This window comes from Aphis gossypii, chromosome 2 (genome assembly GCF_020184175.1).
Source record: "Aphis gossypii isolate Hap1 chromosome 2, ASM2018417v2, whole genome shotgun sequence".
NCBI lineage: Eukaryota > Metazoa > Arthropoda > Insecta > Hemiptera > Aphididae > Aphis > Aphis gossypii.
The window spans coordinates 70,745,010-70,763,852 of NC_065531.1; the positions used below are offsets into that span (position 1 = coordinate 70,745,010).

Consider the following 18,843-nt stretch of genomic DNA (forward strand, 5'->3'; position numbering starts at 1 on the left):
CTGTACATAATAAATCGAGGATAAGTTGAATGAAATCGAATAACAACACTACTGAGCTAAGAAGACGTTTGAAAAATATAAGACATTTTAAATCACAAATATAGATTTATATGAAAAAAAAACTATCAACTCGCTGACTCGGAGAGATATGATAATAAAAAAAAATAATCATTTCAATTGTTTCCGTACACTTTGTATATTTTGTACCTATAATACATAATATATATTTTATTGAGTTATGACTTATGAATCATAAAAAATGTACCTATTTTACTAGGTATTATTTTTGTAATTATTATTGTACTAGTCATCTATATAATCAGTTGCGGAATAAAACGTACACATTATTGTCAGTGCTACACCACTTTCTGCAACCAAATTAACAAACCAAAAAGCCTTGATATACATTTTACTATACCTACCTTATTATGTAGTTTTTACTACGTCGTATACGATCGGTTTGGAGGTGGGCCATAAATGCAGTAAAGAATTGGGCTATATTTTAATATATTATGCATGATCTTATTGGTCTCAGTTTGGTTTATACAATATGTCAATATAATACCATGACGAAATAATGGAAGCTGCAAACTGTGGCGTTTGTGTATATAATATGTAGTAGGTACTCATCGGTTTTCACAACCTTATTTTTAAATAACTAAAGGTTTATCTGATATAGGGTCAATCGAAAACTGCATTATGAGTAGAAACCTATATATTTTTATAAATGAAACTATCTTTCAGCAGGCGTCTGTTTAGAAAATTAAGAAACCTATGCCACTTACAGCCACTGCAGTTATTTTTTTTTAAATAAAATTAAAATTGTTCACAAGCTTCACTTACTGGAATTTAAAAAAAATAGTTTAACGTAAAAAACCTATTTATGATCAGCTATATTGTATACTATGATTCTATTTACACTGTTTTATGAAAGGTCAATAATAATTTATATTTTAATAACAATCGATAGTCAGTTAAAATAATTAATGAAATGTATTTTGGCAAAAAATTATCCGACTTAGCTTATTACTATTTAATAGACAAATAAAAAAGCAGAATACTCTTGAAAATAGACGTTAATGCACCGTTTATAATTTGAATCGTTTTTCGTACTCAATGATTTATTATTGAATTCAAATGTAGTAGATCGATAAAGTAATTCTCTCAATAGATATGTTTTAAAACCCATACTTTCCGGTAGGAACACCTCTTTGTTTTTCTTCTTGATATCACATTGTACAAAATTACACTCGTTATTAAACCGCGAAGTATATGAACAAAATATTATTCGATTTCCGATAAAAAAAAAAAAAAAAAAATTCGTAATAATATATACATACAACATATAGATATATAGTTACACGACTGATATGTGTATATGAGTATATTTTACTGTACGCGTAAGACATGCAAATTATATACAAATCAAAAACAATGCGCGTTCGTATACGGGTTGGATTACGACGTTATGTTACTTTTCTTTAATTTTTAATTTAAATTCACTTTGAAATCATCCAATAGATGTGTGTGTATGTGTTGTAAGTATAAAATCATAATACGTAGATGGCGAATACCATCAAACTACAAAAACCAGATTTTCAAATGAAAAGAAAATCCAAGGAAATGCATTAATGAGAAAATGATACATTGGGTATTCGTCTTGTCGTCGTTGGGGACATTGAACGGCGTGTGTCGTGTATTTTCTTTTTCACACCATATTATACGCGGCTACAATAATGTATAATAATATCGTATTATTATAAAAATATACATCATACCTACACATTAAGTCTTGGGCGATGTATATCTTTGGAAATAATTTGTATATAAATTGTAATTCTTCCTTTTCAATTCCAGGAATTCTCGTAATATTCATACGAGTTATATACGCGAGTATACGCGTGTATATTATTAGGTATAATATTACATCAGCATATAATAGGTATGTTTATTATATATTCGTACATGGCACGTATTAAAGTATAATACTATAATAATAATAACAATAATAAGATAACGTTATTGCACACTCGTTTGTATTTGTTTGTTATATGTGCTAACCGAATTTTTTTCGCGTTGATACCCGCGCGGCCTGCACAGTTGTACACACCATCAGTTCTTCGCCTCTCTGTTTCACACTTTTTCGCCGTTTTGTTTTGTTTTTTGTTTTGTGTTTGTTTGTTTGTTTTTCTTTTTTTTTTTTGGTTAGCGTGAAAGGTTGGCATTTCCCTTAGAGAGCCTGCTTTATCGTCGGCGACTCGAAAAGGAAACGCCGCACGTCTAAAAAGGCAAAGACCCGGTGGTTACCCGGATATAATATTGTGGTGGATAAGTTTACACTACTCGGCACGGAAGAGTGCATATACCTACTTACTATTTAATATGTATATTGCATAAAAGAAAGAAAAAAAAATCACCAACAAAGTGGCCGTTTCCGGCACACGCGACGCGCGACCAAAACACATCGACTACGTCTCGACCCTCACTCTATACCTGCCGCACGCGCACGAAAGTTCAAATCGTCTCACCAATAATCGTCAGTTTTCACGTTCCTTGTTTTACCTGTCGTAGAACGGTTTATCTAAAAAACAACACGTAAATGGACTTGGTATAAAGTTATAATCATTATGGTTACTTAAGATTTTGCTGTCTGATTGAATGCATAATGATAATAATAATAATAATGACAAAATAACTACAACGACGATGTTCTTTTTACTTATTTTATAATTTAAATTTAAATAAAATACCACCAAACTTTATTCTTAAAAATTGTTGATACTATAGTAGAAATATACTATGAAACCATGAACCTTATTTTTTTATTTTATTTTTTTTTTTTTTTTGTATTTATCTTACAAATGTTATTATGATGTATAAAATATGAATAGTCAAGAAAAAGGAGTTATAATTCAAAATTTTTAATATTAATATTTAGGTCTGGAATTTCAATGCAAAGGGTATTATTTTTATGTAATCTAGGACAATGCATTCTAAGTATATAATTCTTTTCATGTACTTTGTGTAACCTAGAAGATACATCAAAGGCAACATTTTTAATTTTACATTTTTTTTTATGTTTTTTTTCCATTTATGTTTCATTTTTTTTAACATTTACAAGTCATTTCATTAATTTTTAGCGCATAATATATTAAAACGTTGTACTCACAAGCTCGTAATGTAAATTAATAAATTTAAAATATATTGAAAATATGATTTTCATGAAATTTGCTTTAATAGGTTTTAAGCATTTTTCATCCATATAAAAATATGTGAAAATTAGAAGAATGAAAGGGATTTAATCGAATAACAAGTCGAATTGAGGTCCATCGCATTTATTTACAGCACACGATTTGTGTATTGCATGTTTCAAGTTATTTTTAGATCATAATATATTTTGATAGTTTCTAGGCAATTTAAATCCGTAGAAAAAAATAATAATATTATACATTGTTGTATATAATACGCAGTTTTTACATATTATCGTGTGGCGTATTCGATTATGGCCGCGACGATACAAGCTGGTTTTTTGGACTTCACGTTAAGTTTAGATAGCCGCTCACGCTTTATACCGTCGTCACTTTACGGTGCTCGGTTGGGTATATAATATATATTATAGCGAGCGTTTTAGTTTGGACGTCGCAGGCGGGCGGCTTTTACCATCAGATGTGTGGGGGTAGAGGGAGGGGTTGAAAACCGACGAGAGTTGTAATTACACTCGTATATACGGGATATATAATGAAATACATACACAAACTCACACACATATACACACACACACACACTATATATATACAGATATAAGTAGTTATCTCGTTCGGTCGTTTATCATTCGACTCGGAATGAATTAAAATTCACACAAACACACACAACAACACAACACAACACACATTACAGACATCGGCGCGAGGACAGAACTCGACGTATTATTGCGTATTGTCTATCGCGTCTAGAAGACGACCCTTCGCGAGAGACCGTTCGTCGAGTGCAGCCCTGTCGAGAGCTGCTGCAATGACACTGACGACACGGTTCCGGAGAAATGCTGCGCGTGACGACAAGATGCGCGTATTTGTACTATATGTCTGACAAATTTATGGCGGGGGTTGGAGGCGAGTATAATGTATAATATATTATGTTGAGCGAATTTTCATGTCGTAGTGGTGGTCGTCAGTTAGGTTGGGCGTTGGTACACGTTCGCTATGCCTTTGACCTTTGTCGCAGCGTCAGAAAATCCTCAATACCGCATAAGATACCGAAAACACGCATCCGGCCGACCACCCTTGTTTAGTACAAATGCATGTATTATTATCGCATGGTTTAAATATTATTATTCTACCAATTTTATTTAATATTATATTCTATCTTCTTTAAAACTCGCATCGCTGGTTTATGTACACTACGATTTTTAATATTATTTCACGCTAGAATACAATATTATAGTCAACACTCGGACGATAATTACTGTAATTATAGTACTCAATAACAAGCCAGTAAATAGTACTGTTTAAAAAAAAAAAAAAAAAAAAAAACCGTGAAAACAAATTTTATATTTATACATAATTTTTAATTTTTAATTCAACTCAAAAGGATACTTATAGATATGTACTATACACAAACATATAGGTAGCTAATTCTAAAGAAAAAGGTGTAGTTCAAAGCGTTCATATAAAATAGTATGATAGTATGTATTTTTAATATTGACATTGTTATTGTAATTGTATGAGTATACAAATAGTGTAATTCATTTCCACATAAAAATATCGTACGGTTGTTATCAGTTCATTTTTTTTTTCACTGAAGAATATTAAAAGTGCGCGTAAAAGATATTTTATTAACATTGTCCACATTCAATAAGCATAATTGAGAAACACGCACATGATGCACACAATTCCTAAAAGGAAAAACAATTTTTTTTTGATGTATATTATACAGGTAGGTACCTGCCAATAATGAAAAAGCACCTTTTATTATTTGTACGTATAATAATATAATACACTTGGTCATCGCAAAAACTGCAGAGGCGTAACAATATATATATATATAAATGATTTAATCTAACATGGTTTCCACAAAATCCTTGGTTATTCGGTAAAATCAAAGTGTATGTACCATACATTTAATTTATTTTTGGAGTGGCTGAAAGCTGTAACAACACACACTCACACACACACAAACACACAATATTTATAAACATAATAATATAGATATGTTATATAATAGTAATACTAATGATACCATCGTTCCTATACCTGTTATTACTTTTTTCATCATGGCAATTTTTTTTTCTTTTAAAAACTATAGGTAATTTTACTATAATATTTATAATAATGTATATTTAATGGACTTACATTTATGAATTACAATGATTAACAACTGAAAAGTTTTAATACTACACTGACGCAATCGTGTGGTCGTATTTATATAGGATGTGGACGATAAAAACAAATTTCAACCCCACGAAAATTGATTTTCAAACAATAATATGGAAGCACATGCACTGTGTTATAACTGAATAATATAATATCGTATGTATGATATAAATATACAATATACTCGACTTAAAATAAGACCTGCAGGTGATATTTGCGATCCACGGAATTAATTATTTTTATTCCCCCTCCGGAATAAACACAAACGTGCATTCATACATCGAAGTACAAATATGGATTTGCTATCGTGCAATATATATATTAACTAGATGCGATGTTTCTCACAAACAATACTTTATATATTAATATAGGTTTGGTACGTCATGAGATACTGTACGAGTATTATACTGTCCGTAGTCAAAACAATAGATGCATTGTTATCACCGTGTGTAATTAATAATTTTGATTAGACACCACAGACCGGAGCATACCGATGTTAGGTTACAGCAAGAAAACCTTTTCGTTAATATTCAAAATTATTTTTTGTAGAAAAAAAAAATACCTATACCTAAATAAATTATAATAATAAAATATTTTTTAAATCGATTATAATCACTCAACAAGTGGTCGCAAATAGTTTATTGGGTCTATAAAAAAAATAGTGAAAACATGATAGCAAAGTAAATAATTGCTAATACAAAAATGGTGAAATTCGAACAAGAAAATAGTCTAATCCTTTTTCTATAAAAATAAATATAATTATTTACAGGATATTATACATTATTGAAAGATACATATATTGCCTATGTATTATGAATATAGTTATAATTAGTAATTTAAATATTTTAATAATGTTTTAAAAAATTTAATAATACAAATGTTCAACTGAAGTGTGGGGCAATCTCAGAACTTCAAAAATTTTGCTTGTTATTATTTCCTATTAGAATTCAACTATTTGCAAACTGTTTTCATTCGTTTAATACATTTATTCATTGAGTGGCATGTGGGAGGGCTAGATTCGCGGAGGTCGTCTTTTATTAAATTATTCCTGTCATATAATTCCTCGCGTTGTTTAGATTTATTTAAAAAATAATTGTGTTATACATAGAATGGATATTGCATATTGCGAAACTCTGTCTTTACTTTTGCTATTTTAGACAGATATCTAATTTATTTTATGAAATACAATTTGTATATCGTTTGTTTTAACGCTATCACTAATGATTTCAATTAATGATAAACGAAACTAGAAGTACTTATGCTATACTCATATATTACTAAAATTCTTGTATAAAAACAATTGAATTGACGGTTTTTTTTTTTATTTTTCAAGTAAAAAAAAAAAGAGAGAAACATACTAAAATATTTTATAACACGAATTTATCGATGAAAAGTGAAATAAAATATATAATATAATATGATATAATATATACTTGTTAAAAATTGATATAGCATATTATATAGCTATTTATAAATATATACATATATTACGTATAAAAATCGAATGATAATCAATCGTCAGAAAAGAAAAATTGAACTTTTTGCATACACATAAACGGCGTGTTATTATGCTTGAGTAGGTATAGCTTTATATTTTATTCGTTACGACTCTATATAAAAACGTAATAAATAAAAGGAAAGTCATTTACACGGTATACGGTATTTTTGTTTTTTAGTTATTTTTTGCGATTCCAAGGATTTAATGCGTAGGTAGTTTAGCATCATGTTACTACTGTTTTTAATTGCTTACAATACGAAGAATTTCAAATAAAATAAATATAACATAAGAAAATAAAATAAATTACGTAACTATTATAAAGTATAACAGAACGTTGTTAACAACGTGATTTAGACTATTTATTCATTGGAATCAAAACATCCTAATGAACACTATTCCGTCACCACTATGATGGTAGTTAATAAAAGTATTATATTTTGAATGTAATTTTTTTCCTATATCCAAATCAATAAAACCATATCAAAATACAATATTTTAATGTATTATACGTCGTCTATATTATGACGATTAAGGGTATAGTTTTTGATTATTCATAATTGTAGTGTTAAATCATTTAACCCGTAAACCAAAATGTCAATTGCAGTTTAGGAAATAGAATCAAAAGGAACTGAATCCTTCTTCTATCCAAGTAAAAACTATATGATAATAAACAAGTTTTAATATTTTTATAAATATAAACACCATTATTTCTATTTATGTGTGAGAAAAATATTGAAAATCCATTACTTCTAAATGTGTTTTATTTATTTTCGAACCGCTTTATGATTTTATGGAAATATTGTAATGCAAGATTTACAGTCATATGATTACGAGTTTTATATATTATTGCTAAATATTTTTACTGTGAGTAGTTGTTAATCTAGCTATGGTTAATTATGGTATATACTATATGGTATAGCTTTATTATGTATATATAAATTATACACATTCTAAAAGTCCAGTGCGCTATAATAATATTAATGCAATGTAATAATATTTTGTGAAAATTTTAAAGTTTAAGTTTTACAATTTTTTTGTTTTCCTATCCAACAGGTAGTCGGAAACCATGTTCCTAGCGGACGTCGGCACAGTCCCCTCATACCACATAAACTTCACCAGTTCGGCTGGACTACGGCCGGCCACGACAACTGTCTAGGCTGGTGACGAAAGAGCCACTCTAAGTTTGGTGGAATTGAACGACATACGGCTATAATTATATGGTAAACATGCGTGCGACTTCAACGTCACAGAGGAACCATCGAATGAGCGAAATCGTCCGTTTCGCTGTTGCGATCGCAGTGATCACGTCTTGGTGTACCTTTCGAGGTAAGTGCGACAATGATAAAACGTTTACACACCACTCTATCAATAATTACTTATTTTTAGTGTTTAATAATTCAATATCATATCGGACGACCCACGTCCAAAATTTAAAAATCCAAACGTACTCTCAAATATTTATAGGGCCCTATTGTATTAATATGGATTTTGATGTGACTGAATTATATTTAGTGTATTATTTAATATTTTTTTTCATTTGAGTATGGTTGATTGATAGAAAATTAAACAATGTAAAATATAAATAGTAATAATTAAAATAAATATATTACTATGTTAGATAATATTACACTGTTACGTGGACTGCAGTGGTACACTAAAAATACAAGCAAAACAGTATGATAATCAACTGTTTATCCTCGGAATTATCGAAATAGTCGGTTTATTATCTGGTAAATCAACAACTGCAGTATGCTATTTTTTGTTGTTGTTGTTGTTGAGTAATGACACCGATTATAGTGGAATACCATTTTTAATAATTCAAAATTGGCAATATTCCTATGTTTTATGTTCATTCTAATTTATAATGATCAGTTCAGCGTCTTAATACACAATTACCAATATATATGTAATATCGTTTATTTTTGTTGAAATTTAAACAAATATTAATTTATCTTTTAAACATTTTGTGATAACAAATATTATTTTAACATAATATCCATTACCCATAAGCCATAACACTCTTTTCTAATAATTTTTAATTTTGATTTTTGTGACTATTAGTATTAGTATGATCTATATTTCCAGGTCCCTTAAACGCAATCATAAACTATTTCTACTGTGTTTGACATATTATTATGGGGCTTTTAATACGTGTTATGTTAAATCATACACAATCGGTATCATGCGGAAGCGTAAAGTCGCGTGCCTTCACACACGAATTACGGTTATACCGCTAGTTTGGTCTATTTATTCCACCTATCATCATCCAACAACTGTATCCTTGCACGCGAACACTGCTCGTGATCTCGTTGTTCGATTTATCGAATTCGGACTCTGACTGTTCACGATATAACAACACAATAATACTACTTATGTATAGTTACAATTAGTTTTGCGGCTACAAAGCTACTTATACTTACACACTATACATTATACAATGATCATGATGCAACGCACTTGTCGATGTGTTTATTTCACTTGGCAAGCAATGCGCATTACATATGGCATAACATTAAAGCTGTGCATTGTGTTTGTCGTCATCGAACCACAACAGTCTCTCGTGAGTCGAGCTCGTGTACGATAATTATTACTTATTAGCATTGCCTTTATACCCACTAATATGACGTCGATAAAGCGCGTCACATCGTCTCGATAAAAACGATTTAACGCTGACTTAAAATATATTTATACACTACAAGTGTCCATTATTATAATTGAAGTTATCACCAATTCAAACTGTATAGACGATTTAAAATTATTTTAACCTTGCGAAATCATGAGTATATATGTATTATAGTACAACTAACGGTTAATAAACTTGTATCGTTAAATTTTATCAGTAAAATTAACAAATGAGTTTATTATTTGGGATGATATATTATGTAAATTTATTTATTTTTATCTTAACCAAAATATGGTCCGGCAGAGAATTTTGATGTATGAATATAATACAGTTTAAAGTATTTAGCAATTAGTTATTACTTATATGTCTTAAGATTAAGCTTTAAATTAATGAAATAGTAGATCAATATTCTACAAAATATCTGTGTGCGAGGTACTCCTTTCAATATCTGAACTTTAAATACGTTTACTTATACAGTTTTAATTAACTGACTAAGAAAGAAATTCGATTTTAGTATGACGATAACATTCACTAAAAAGTATTCAACTTTAAAATATAAAATATGAAATAAATAGATTATAATAATATTATGGTCATTAAAAAATTAAAAATTATTGGTTTAGTATAAATGTTATTTTTTTGTGAATAAAAATTATATACATATATCAAAAAAAAAGGTGTTTACTATTTTATTTTATGTCAAGTCTCTACTGTTAAAAGAATGAACTTTTATGTATATTGTTATATGCATATTTTCACCAAACACAACTACGAGTGAATATATTGTCCCATATATAAGTATTGTATAATATACTCAAGAGTTATATACGTGAGTATAATATAATGATATCGCAGGTATTCGTTGTTTAATGATCTCCAACATAACATTATACTCGTATTGTATAAAATATATAACACTGACCATAGTAGTCCTTGCATTAATTTCATTCGTATGACAACGATATATGTAAATTGTACAATATAGGTAGTGAAAAAGGGCATGTCAATTTTATTGAAAGCCTTTGTATTGTTGTCGTTATGCATCCCATAGTTATCGTATTATTTTTTTGAGAATATTTGATTTGATTTACCTATACATCTATCAACCTTTGAGCGATTGAACATTGGCAAAATAGAAACTCGCGATTAATTTATACTACTGTATACACTATACGTATAATGAATCTTTGACACAATTGTCCGGTAATATAGAAACATATTCGTGTGTTTACCAAACAGAGCGTTACTTATAAATAACTAATTAAGGTATGGAAAATCGACAAACTACGTATGTGTGGATGTGATTACCACCCAAAACAATAATGTTTTATTGTAATATGTTATAAAACAATTAAATTTGACTGTATAATACTTATATCTATTATTGATAGTTATTTAAAATCGTGATTTCTTTACAACTTATTAATTTCATCAAAACATCAGTTTTAAAAAATGATTGCAAAATAATTGTATCTGTTGTCATTGTTGAGGGAGGAGTAAGAAATCGAAAAATCTAATGATTAAATAGATTAAAGAATAAAATTTACTGTCATAATTTTAACGATCTGTAAATTGTATCAAAATCATAATAAAACGCATAAATTATTTTGATGTTGTGGATACCTATCAGAGTAAATACGGTGGAAATTGGCTAGATAAGTTGTGCAAAATTCAAATGAATATCTACTAAATCTCGATGTCAATGTGAATAACAGCGGAAAACAGACTCGGCCATGTAGGCTTGCAGTATATGTGACACCAATATTCTTGTCGATGAGTTTTTCATGGGTTTGTTACGATCACCATGTTTATGCACTCGGGGGCTTAATATTCATTACATAATGTATTTATAATATTATGTGCACACCCGCGGACGCGGAGGTTTGCTGATAGACACGCATAAACGGTTAAAAACAAAATTAACGATAAAATAACAGAAAAAAAGACTGTAAAATGTTCTTTTTTTTTTTTTATACCATTGTGCTGCATAACGGACGGTAATAAAAAGGAGCTTAAGTTTTAATTGGTAAGCGAGACCGACGGAACTTTTTAACGACGGCCAAGGTGGGGATAGGGTGCGCAAGAAAGAGAAAAAATAATTTTATATACCTATGCACAAAACCCGGGCAAGTCATAAACGCAATTTTTGCACAGCATAGTGTCCGCGGTAGGTACGGGGTGGGTTCGGGGTGACAACACACACGGTCGGGGGTCCACACCCCCGATTAACCGAACATATACCGTTTAAACGGTTTCGTGCTGTTCGGTAATTACCGACGGCATCGCGGGGAACAACCGACCGGACGATTTTGCGAGCGGAGGTAACGGCAGATGGGGGGGGGGGGGGTGCTACGTAAAAGCAAAAATAGCTAAAGCGATTCAATGAGTAGGCAAATTCGAGTCTGTCATAAACGCAGAAAAACACTCACACACGCCCGCACGTGGACGTGTGGATGAAATAATGATTTTCACTAATCAATGCGTTCATGTGTATTCGTACTTCATCGTCAATATATTATTATTATGATATGTGACCAAGTGTTCGGCTTACTGGTTCCAATTACATTTGAATACATATTGTAAGCCCATCGACTCCATATCGGTTTTTTTTCTTTTTTATATTACACGTGAATCATTGGAATGTTTATTTATTATTATTTCGTTTATCGCTCCCTAAATAAATAATACTCCCGAGCCGACTTCCGCGGAAAAATACGCTATAAATATTGTAAAATAATCGAATTGCGTTGCTTCTAGTTAACACTGTTGTGTATTATAGTTTATTGAAAAACAAAACGAATCGTATCCGCGTCAATGAGGCTTATTCATAACGTACCTTGATGTTCGTAGCAAATTCGAGTTCAAACTACATCGTAAATGATAGAAATCGGTAGAGGTCCGTTATGATAATATTATAATATTATATTTTATATTATAATAATATTATTATTATTTCGTTCACGTCTCAAATCCTACTCACATCTTTGCCAATAGTACCGCCGTAATAGTATCGTTTTGTTTCGACACCATTTAATAATATTTGGCTTTCGGACATTATCGGCGTGATCGATAAAAAAATCGATGTGTCTGCTGCTGTCGGTTTTATGTGTTTTTATGTAAGACGGCGCATCTCGTAGGCAATTTAACACCACTAACGTTTGGAATTTGATATTTTCATACCAGTATTATTTGCTTACTCACAAGTCACAATCTTGAAAAATCGATGTTGGAAAATAAAACGTGAAGTGATTTTAATAGAATATTATGCGTATTATAATACTTTGTACATAAGTCGTAAATTGAAATGCGGCGATGTTAATTTATATTATGTTCGTATACTCGTAATAACAATAATAAAATAATAATAACAATAATATTACAACTCGATCGTTAAGGCCAACGGTGGCCACCAAACTAAAGTATAATCAGTCGCTAAAAGGTCTTAAACAACGTAATGCGAAACGTGTGATAGAAGTTTTCTTGTATTAAAAACTAAACGCTAAAGTTTTACTCGTAGAAACGTCCTTAATTTCGAATAGAATTTAGTTTAATTTATCTCGAAAAAGCGTGCTTTTATGCTGATTCTTTTAATTGCTACGCTAAACGTTTATCCGAACCATTGTAGTTTTATGATACCAGTCCTTAATTAGTTTGTTGAAATAAAAAAAATAAATCACTATTAATTCATACCCGGCATTGGACTTTATTAAATTGATAATATATTATTATTATCATATTAATTACGATTAATATATTTTAAACAATGATCTTTTTATCGTTATCAAGAGGAATGATAAAATTTCAATATTATATTTTGTTTTCGATAACAACTATAAAACTATTATATTATGCATTGCGTTGTTGAATACGTGTATTTTTAATTTGATAGTGCCCTTAATCGCTCATTTTTCTACGTAAATATTAAATAAAATTGTGCTTTCAAATAAAAAGCAGACACGCATTAAAAATATAATATGACTTATATTATTCTTATAAATCATGTGTAAACGACACAAATAAATAATAAAATTAAATTATGGTATTTATATAGGGTAGTTATTACAAAAGCGTACATGTTTGTAACAAAATCTTGCTTGGCACAAAATAATGAACAACGATATTTTCCTGTACTTACAAAAAGCACTTAAGTGCAAATGCGATTGTTTATATTTTCGCTTGTTTATTTATAAACTACTCACACTTAATGCCCTGTAAAAAAAAAACAATATAAGTATAAATGTAAGATTATATTTTAATGACAAAAAAATATATGATAACAAATTTAAATTTAAAACGTCCGCATAATATGGGGTACATTAGGCGTATTATATATTATTTCGATTAATCAAATTAGGTTTGAGTAAAAAATAATACGAAACCTATTAATTTAGTTGCTCCGATCTTGAAAAAAGTTCTCTTTTGTAAGAAGCGTATATATATATAACATACATACCTAGTGATAATGTCAAATACATCAGTATACAATGTATTGCTTTAGTCTTAGTCCTTGAATATTACAGTAGGTATACCCACGTTAGTTTTACTACTAAATTTAGTTGATTAAAAAAATCTAATTTACATTTTTCCATTGTAAAAAAAAAATTAAAACAAATCGCTAAACATTTATTGAAATGACGATTTGAACAATTCTAACTTTCTAATGATACAAACTACAATTATTTTTTATTCTTAAAACAATTGAAATTACTCTTTCTCTGTACATTCGACAAAAAGAGTTTATGTTCAATTAATAATTAATTATTTGTATAAAATAAGGGTTTTTTTTTTCATTTACTAAAATATTATCATTATCGTTGACAGTAACTTATGGTATTTCCTACATTGTTATAGTTTTCCGGCTGTTACGATTCATCATTCTCGTTTTATGCGGGGTGTTGAATGTCTGCAGACGAAAATTTAGAACGAAATACGCAATAGTAAGACGGCGTACTGCTGTGGTTAGATTGTATTATGCAATATATGTGTTTGCACGTGCACTTATAGGTGAGGGTTTACGTGTGTGTATGACTGAATAGACGAGAGTTTCTCAAAGATATACACACAGTGACGTGCATATACGTAATTAACTAAAGTGTGTGTGTGTATGTGTGTGTGTGTATAATGTTCAAAATTGGTTTAAATATTTTAATTTGACATCCACTTGAAGAAATTGAAAAATGTCCTCATCCGAACCGATCATACTAGCGGGGTTGGGGAAATGTTTTTATAAAATTATATTATATTTATTTTCAATTCATACGGGTTATGCACGCCGACCATGATCAGTTTTTTTTTTTAATCCAATTAGAGAGACGACCACCAAGCTAAATGGATAAACAATATTGTCGTCGTATTGTAGTTATTACTTTTTTTTTTATCGATGAGTGCTTGTACGCAGTTACCACTGTTCGCGGCCAAGGATCGTTTTTCGCTTTTTTTTTATTTATTTTTTTTTTTAGTTCAAACCCGGCTCTCTTCGTCCAACCGACTTTTCATCCTGCGCTGCATACCAAGTACCAACAAGAAAAAAAAACGATATTAATTTTTTGTAATCCCATAAGAAGATGTCGTTTAACACCCTTACCCCCACCTCCACTGTTTCTAAACTATTTCCATTTTCATCGTAAAAAATAGACTACAACGCTGTAGTTTTAATCATTCTTTTTTTGAAAAATTGAGTTGATATTTTTTTTTTCAATATAAAAAGCAATTGAACTACAAACTCGTTACCGTCCATATAGTCTATTTGAAGACTAACCTCTAAACATTTGTAATAAACTAATAAGTAATAACATCCGTCTTACAGAAATTGCATACATATACTATGATACTATATTACACAAATAACGTAAACGCAATACATTATTTATCTTACCTTCATGAACCACCCCATCGTTAATATTATGATAATAATATGTATGTATTATTGGCACACTGGATAGATACTATTTTTGTAGTTTGTGAAAACATAACAATATTAAGTTTGTGGTTGTTTTCATCTAATATAATTTCGTTATGAATGATGATAGAGTTTCACTTTATTATAAACAATAATCACCAGTGAACATTTTAATGGGCATCTGTGTATATATTTGCAATATAAAATGGTTTGAAAAAATATAAACTGAGAAATTCTTCATTTCTCTGTATGAAGCGTTTTGATTATTTGGATGTGTCAGTGAGTTAATTTATTGACGTGGTGAATTCTTAAATAACAAATTATTGCGTACGAAAAACCATTCTGAGCGAAAACAGTAATGTGTTAGTATCTATTTTTAAAGATATTTTATAATTTGTTTATATTAAATTAGTTTTTATCTATCATGAATAAGATGTGGTAAAAACATTTTTTATGTTCGATATAATATGATCTGTACGAATAAGAATACAAAATGCGCTAATTCAAATCGTTAATGCGAATCCGTGAAACTTTGACGAACACATGGATGAGTGGAAGTGAATACGTATTCACGAGCACCGCATTTGTTCGACGGCTCGGTAAAACTTTTCGTGGTACAACCGTAACCCAGGTATATACATATGGCTATATGACATATTTCCATTCGTTCTCGTCGTAGCGGTAATCCGATCAAAAACGATTTCTTCGCCTAAACTCTTCGTCGTCCTGTAAGTCCAAATTGTGTCTTGCGTGGACACGCGGTATTATATTATAATTTGCATTTAACAATTCTTTTCGTATGTACCACGATTTACGATTTTTTATGATATTATGTATAATATGAGACCGGTAGGACGCATATATTACAAGAAATCGAGCCACACTGCTACCGTCTACTTGGCCGTAGACTGCAATAATATAATTATAATGTTTGCGTGTTTAGTCAACGGTATGCACATCATGTATCTGAGTTTCTGACACGTTTATCACCCCTTTGCCTTGACGTAAATGAACTCGAAAAATAATAATACTTGCATTATAGAGCTCGTGCTTATAGACTGAACGCACTTGAGTTTTACAATTGCAATTTAAACCTTTGTGTCTTGTAAACCTAATTGAATCTTTGGCTTATATTGCGAAACGGCTAGAAAGTATCTCCGTTCCACCTATTTTCATCAGGATACAACATATTAATATTATAGTTGATCAAATATTATAATATGTTAAAAAGCTGCCATCCGATGACCGATTTTTACGCGATATCGCGGTTTTTGATCATCTCAATCGAATTACATAAAACATCGAACGCAGTCGTATTAAAATAATATTATGTTAATAACGTAATAAGTAATAGATATATCAAATCGATTTTCTTTTCATACACATGGATTAATAGTGATTAATTATTTAAAATTCAAACCTTGAAACAGCCATATAGACTCGTTATTAAATAGTTAATTAGAACTAAAGGCACTACACACACAATTTATAAATTGTAAAATAATCATCGATCTAAAGAAAAATCTACTGTATGTTTTTATTATTTTAGTTGGCTATACATCATTGTAAAAACATGTATTTAATCCAGAAAAAAAATCACTAAAATTCTATTAAGTCAATAAAAAATATATTTAGCTTTCATCTGTGACACGTTTCAGTTTATAACTGAATTTGGTTACGCTAATTTCGCTTCGAACGGCAAAAACTAAATTCCAAGATGTTATCTACGAAAAAACATTGGTAATTTTTGTATTTCCCAGCCATTATAATTAAAACCATACACTACGAACGAGGATATTGTAGTTTGAAGTATAAACTGCTCCGAAAGATTTGATATTTTTAGATAGGAACTTTTGGTTTTGAGCCCGCACGAGTCGTACATCGCAAGCATCGTAGTGCATTATAATAGCGCTCAAGTCGCGGACTGAATTTCGATTTTAATTGCTGCCGAGCCAACTGGAATATTTATTGTCGTGTGTAGACGTGGATGGCGGATGCATTTATAACACGGCGCTCTTCCAAAAACAGAATTTTGTTTTGTGCGCTAGACCCGACATTGCGAACGGTACTGTATACCACACCACAGTTGGGCAGCTGCATATTACATATATATATATAGCAACGTCGAGTATGTCCGTCCGCCGAGAGACGTATAGTCGTGGGAGTGTGTGAAGTGGAAGTGCGTGTGTGTAGGACTAGGTGTAATCCGTGTTGTATGTATATGGAATATAATATATACGTTCATACATAGTACATATACAAATGTGTATAAACTAACGGTGTGTGAACCACAGACTTTTTGGTTTTCTCGGGGCGTCATCCTCGTACCACCCGTTTGCACCCCCGTGCGACTACCTTTGACTCTCGTCCCGAAACCATATATTATATTCGCGCGTCCAAGAGAGACGGCTACACTGTGCAGTAATATCGTGTGTGCGAGCAGAAGCACAAACGGAAATCGCAGAAATTCCACATTTCAACGGAACCCACGAACTGGATCGGGGGTGAAGTGGAAGCGAAAGGTCCAAATTAAACCACATTCGAGAGAACTTTGTACGGCCCAAAACGAAAAACGTCAATTATAACAAAAACACTATATATATATATATATACCGCCTTTTGAGTTTGGGTTTTTTCTCGTTTTTAATACTTACGCCATTTGTTTGCCCGGAAAATACCGCCGCGGCGTTTTGTTATTATTATTTTTTTCACCCCTTACAAGACGTGTTTGCAGTCGGTCATGAAGTTATTTTTTCTCTCGTGTGGCAAAGGACGTACAAATTTCCTATGGGACGAATGATCATAGTACGTGTATATATATAAATAGTGTGTACCTTTTTAGTGTTTCCAATTAAACTTGTTTTTGTGTTGACATTTTTTTCGTTTTTTTTGCGGGTTTCCTTTTCAAACGATACGATGGCCGACTGAAGGTTGGGTATTTAAAAACATACATGTTTATCGCATACACGTATCGCACACTAAGTGGTGTTTGGTTTATGTTTTTTTTTTTTTACTCGCCTGATGAGTACTATTACGATGATGTTTATAACAACATTAATATGAACAATTTTTGTAAATGACGTTGGCACGCGACCGATTAAAATTTATAATTATTGCTCTACATTAGTTATCGTTAATTCCGTGATCGTAATTGTACCGGATTAGGACAAATAACAGGCTTAAAAACAGTTTTATTTTAGCGTTTGCATGCGATTCGTTTACTATTACTACACGACAGCTATCATTGTACGCCAAACACATTCAAAGTTTTCCATCGTTGTAAATTAAAATATATATTACGACCAAATCGGTCATGTTTTTAATTAAACTATGAAAAATAAATTTTAAGTGTATAAACACGTCTGTTAGCTGATCTGAATGTTCATTTACTTAAACGTAGATTATACGTAAACACATTTAACTCAATAGCGTCCAAACTCGAAATAAACAAGCA

At 30.6% G+C, this 18,843-nt stretch overlaps 1 protein-coding gene across 3 annotated transcripts in view; it reads left to right on the forward strand.

The window, feature by feature from the left end:
- Positions 1-18,843, forward strand: part of LOC114123117 (lachesin-like) — a 180,714-nt gene that overhangs the window by 58,184 nt on the left and 103,687 nt on the right. For all 3 annotated transcript variants that reach the window (XM_027985980.2, XM_027985981.2, XM_050200890.1), the window contains one exon: positions 7,921-8,193. In XM_027985980.2, the coding sequence (XP_027841781.2) occupies positions 8,085-8,193 (109 nt within the window). In that variant the 5' untranslated portion in view covers positions 7,921-8,084. The remainder of the gene's footprint in view (positions 1-7,920; positions 8,194-18,843) is intronic.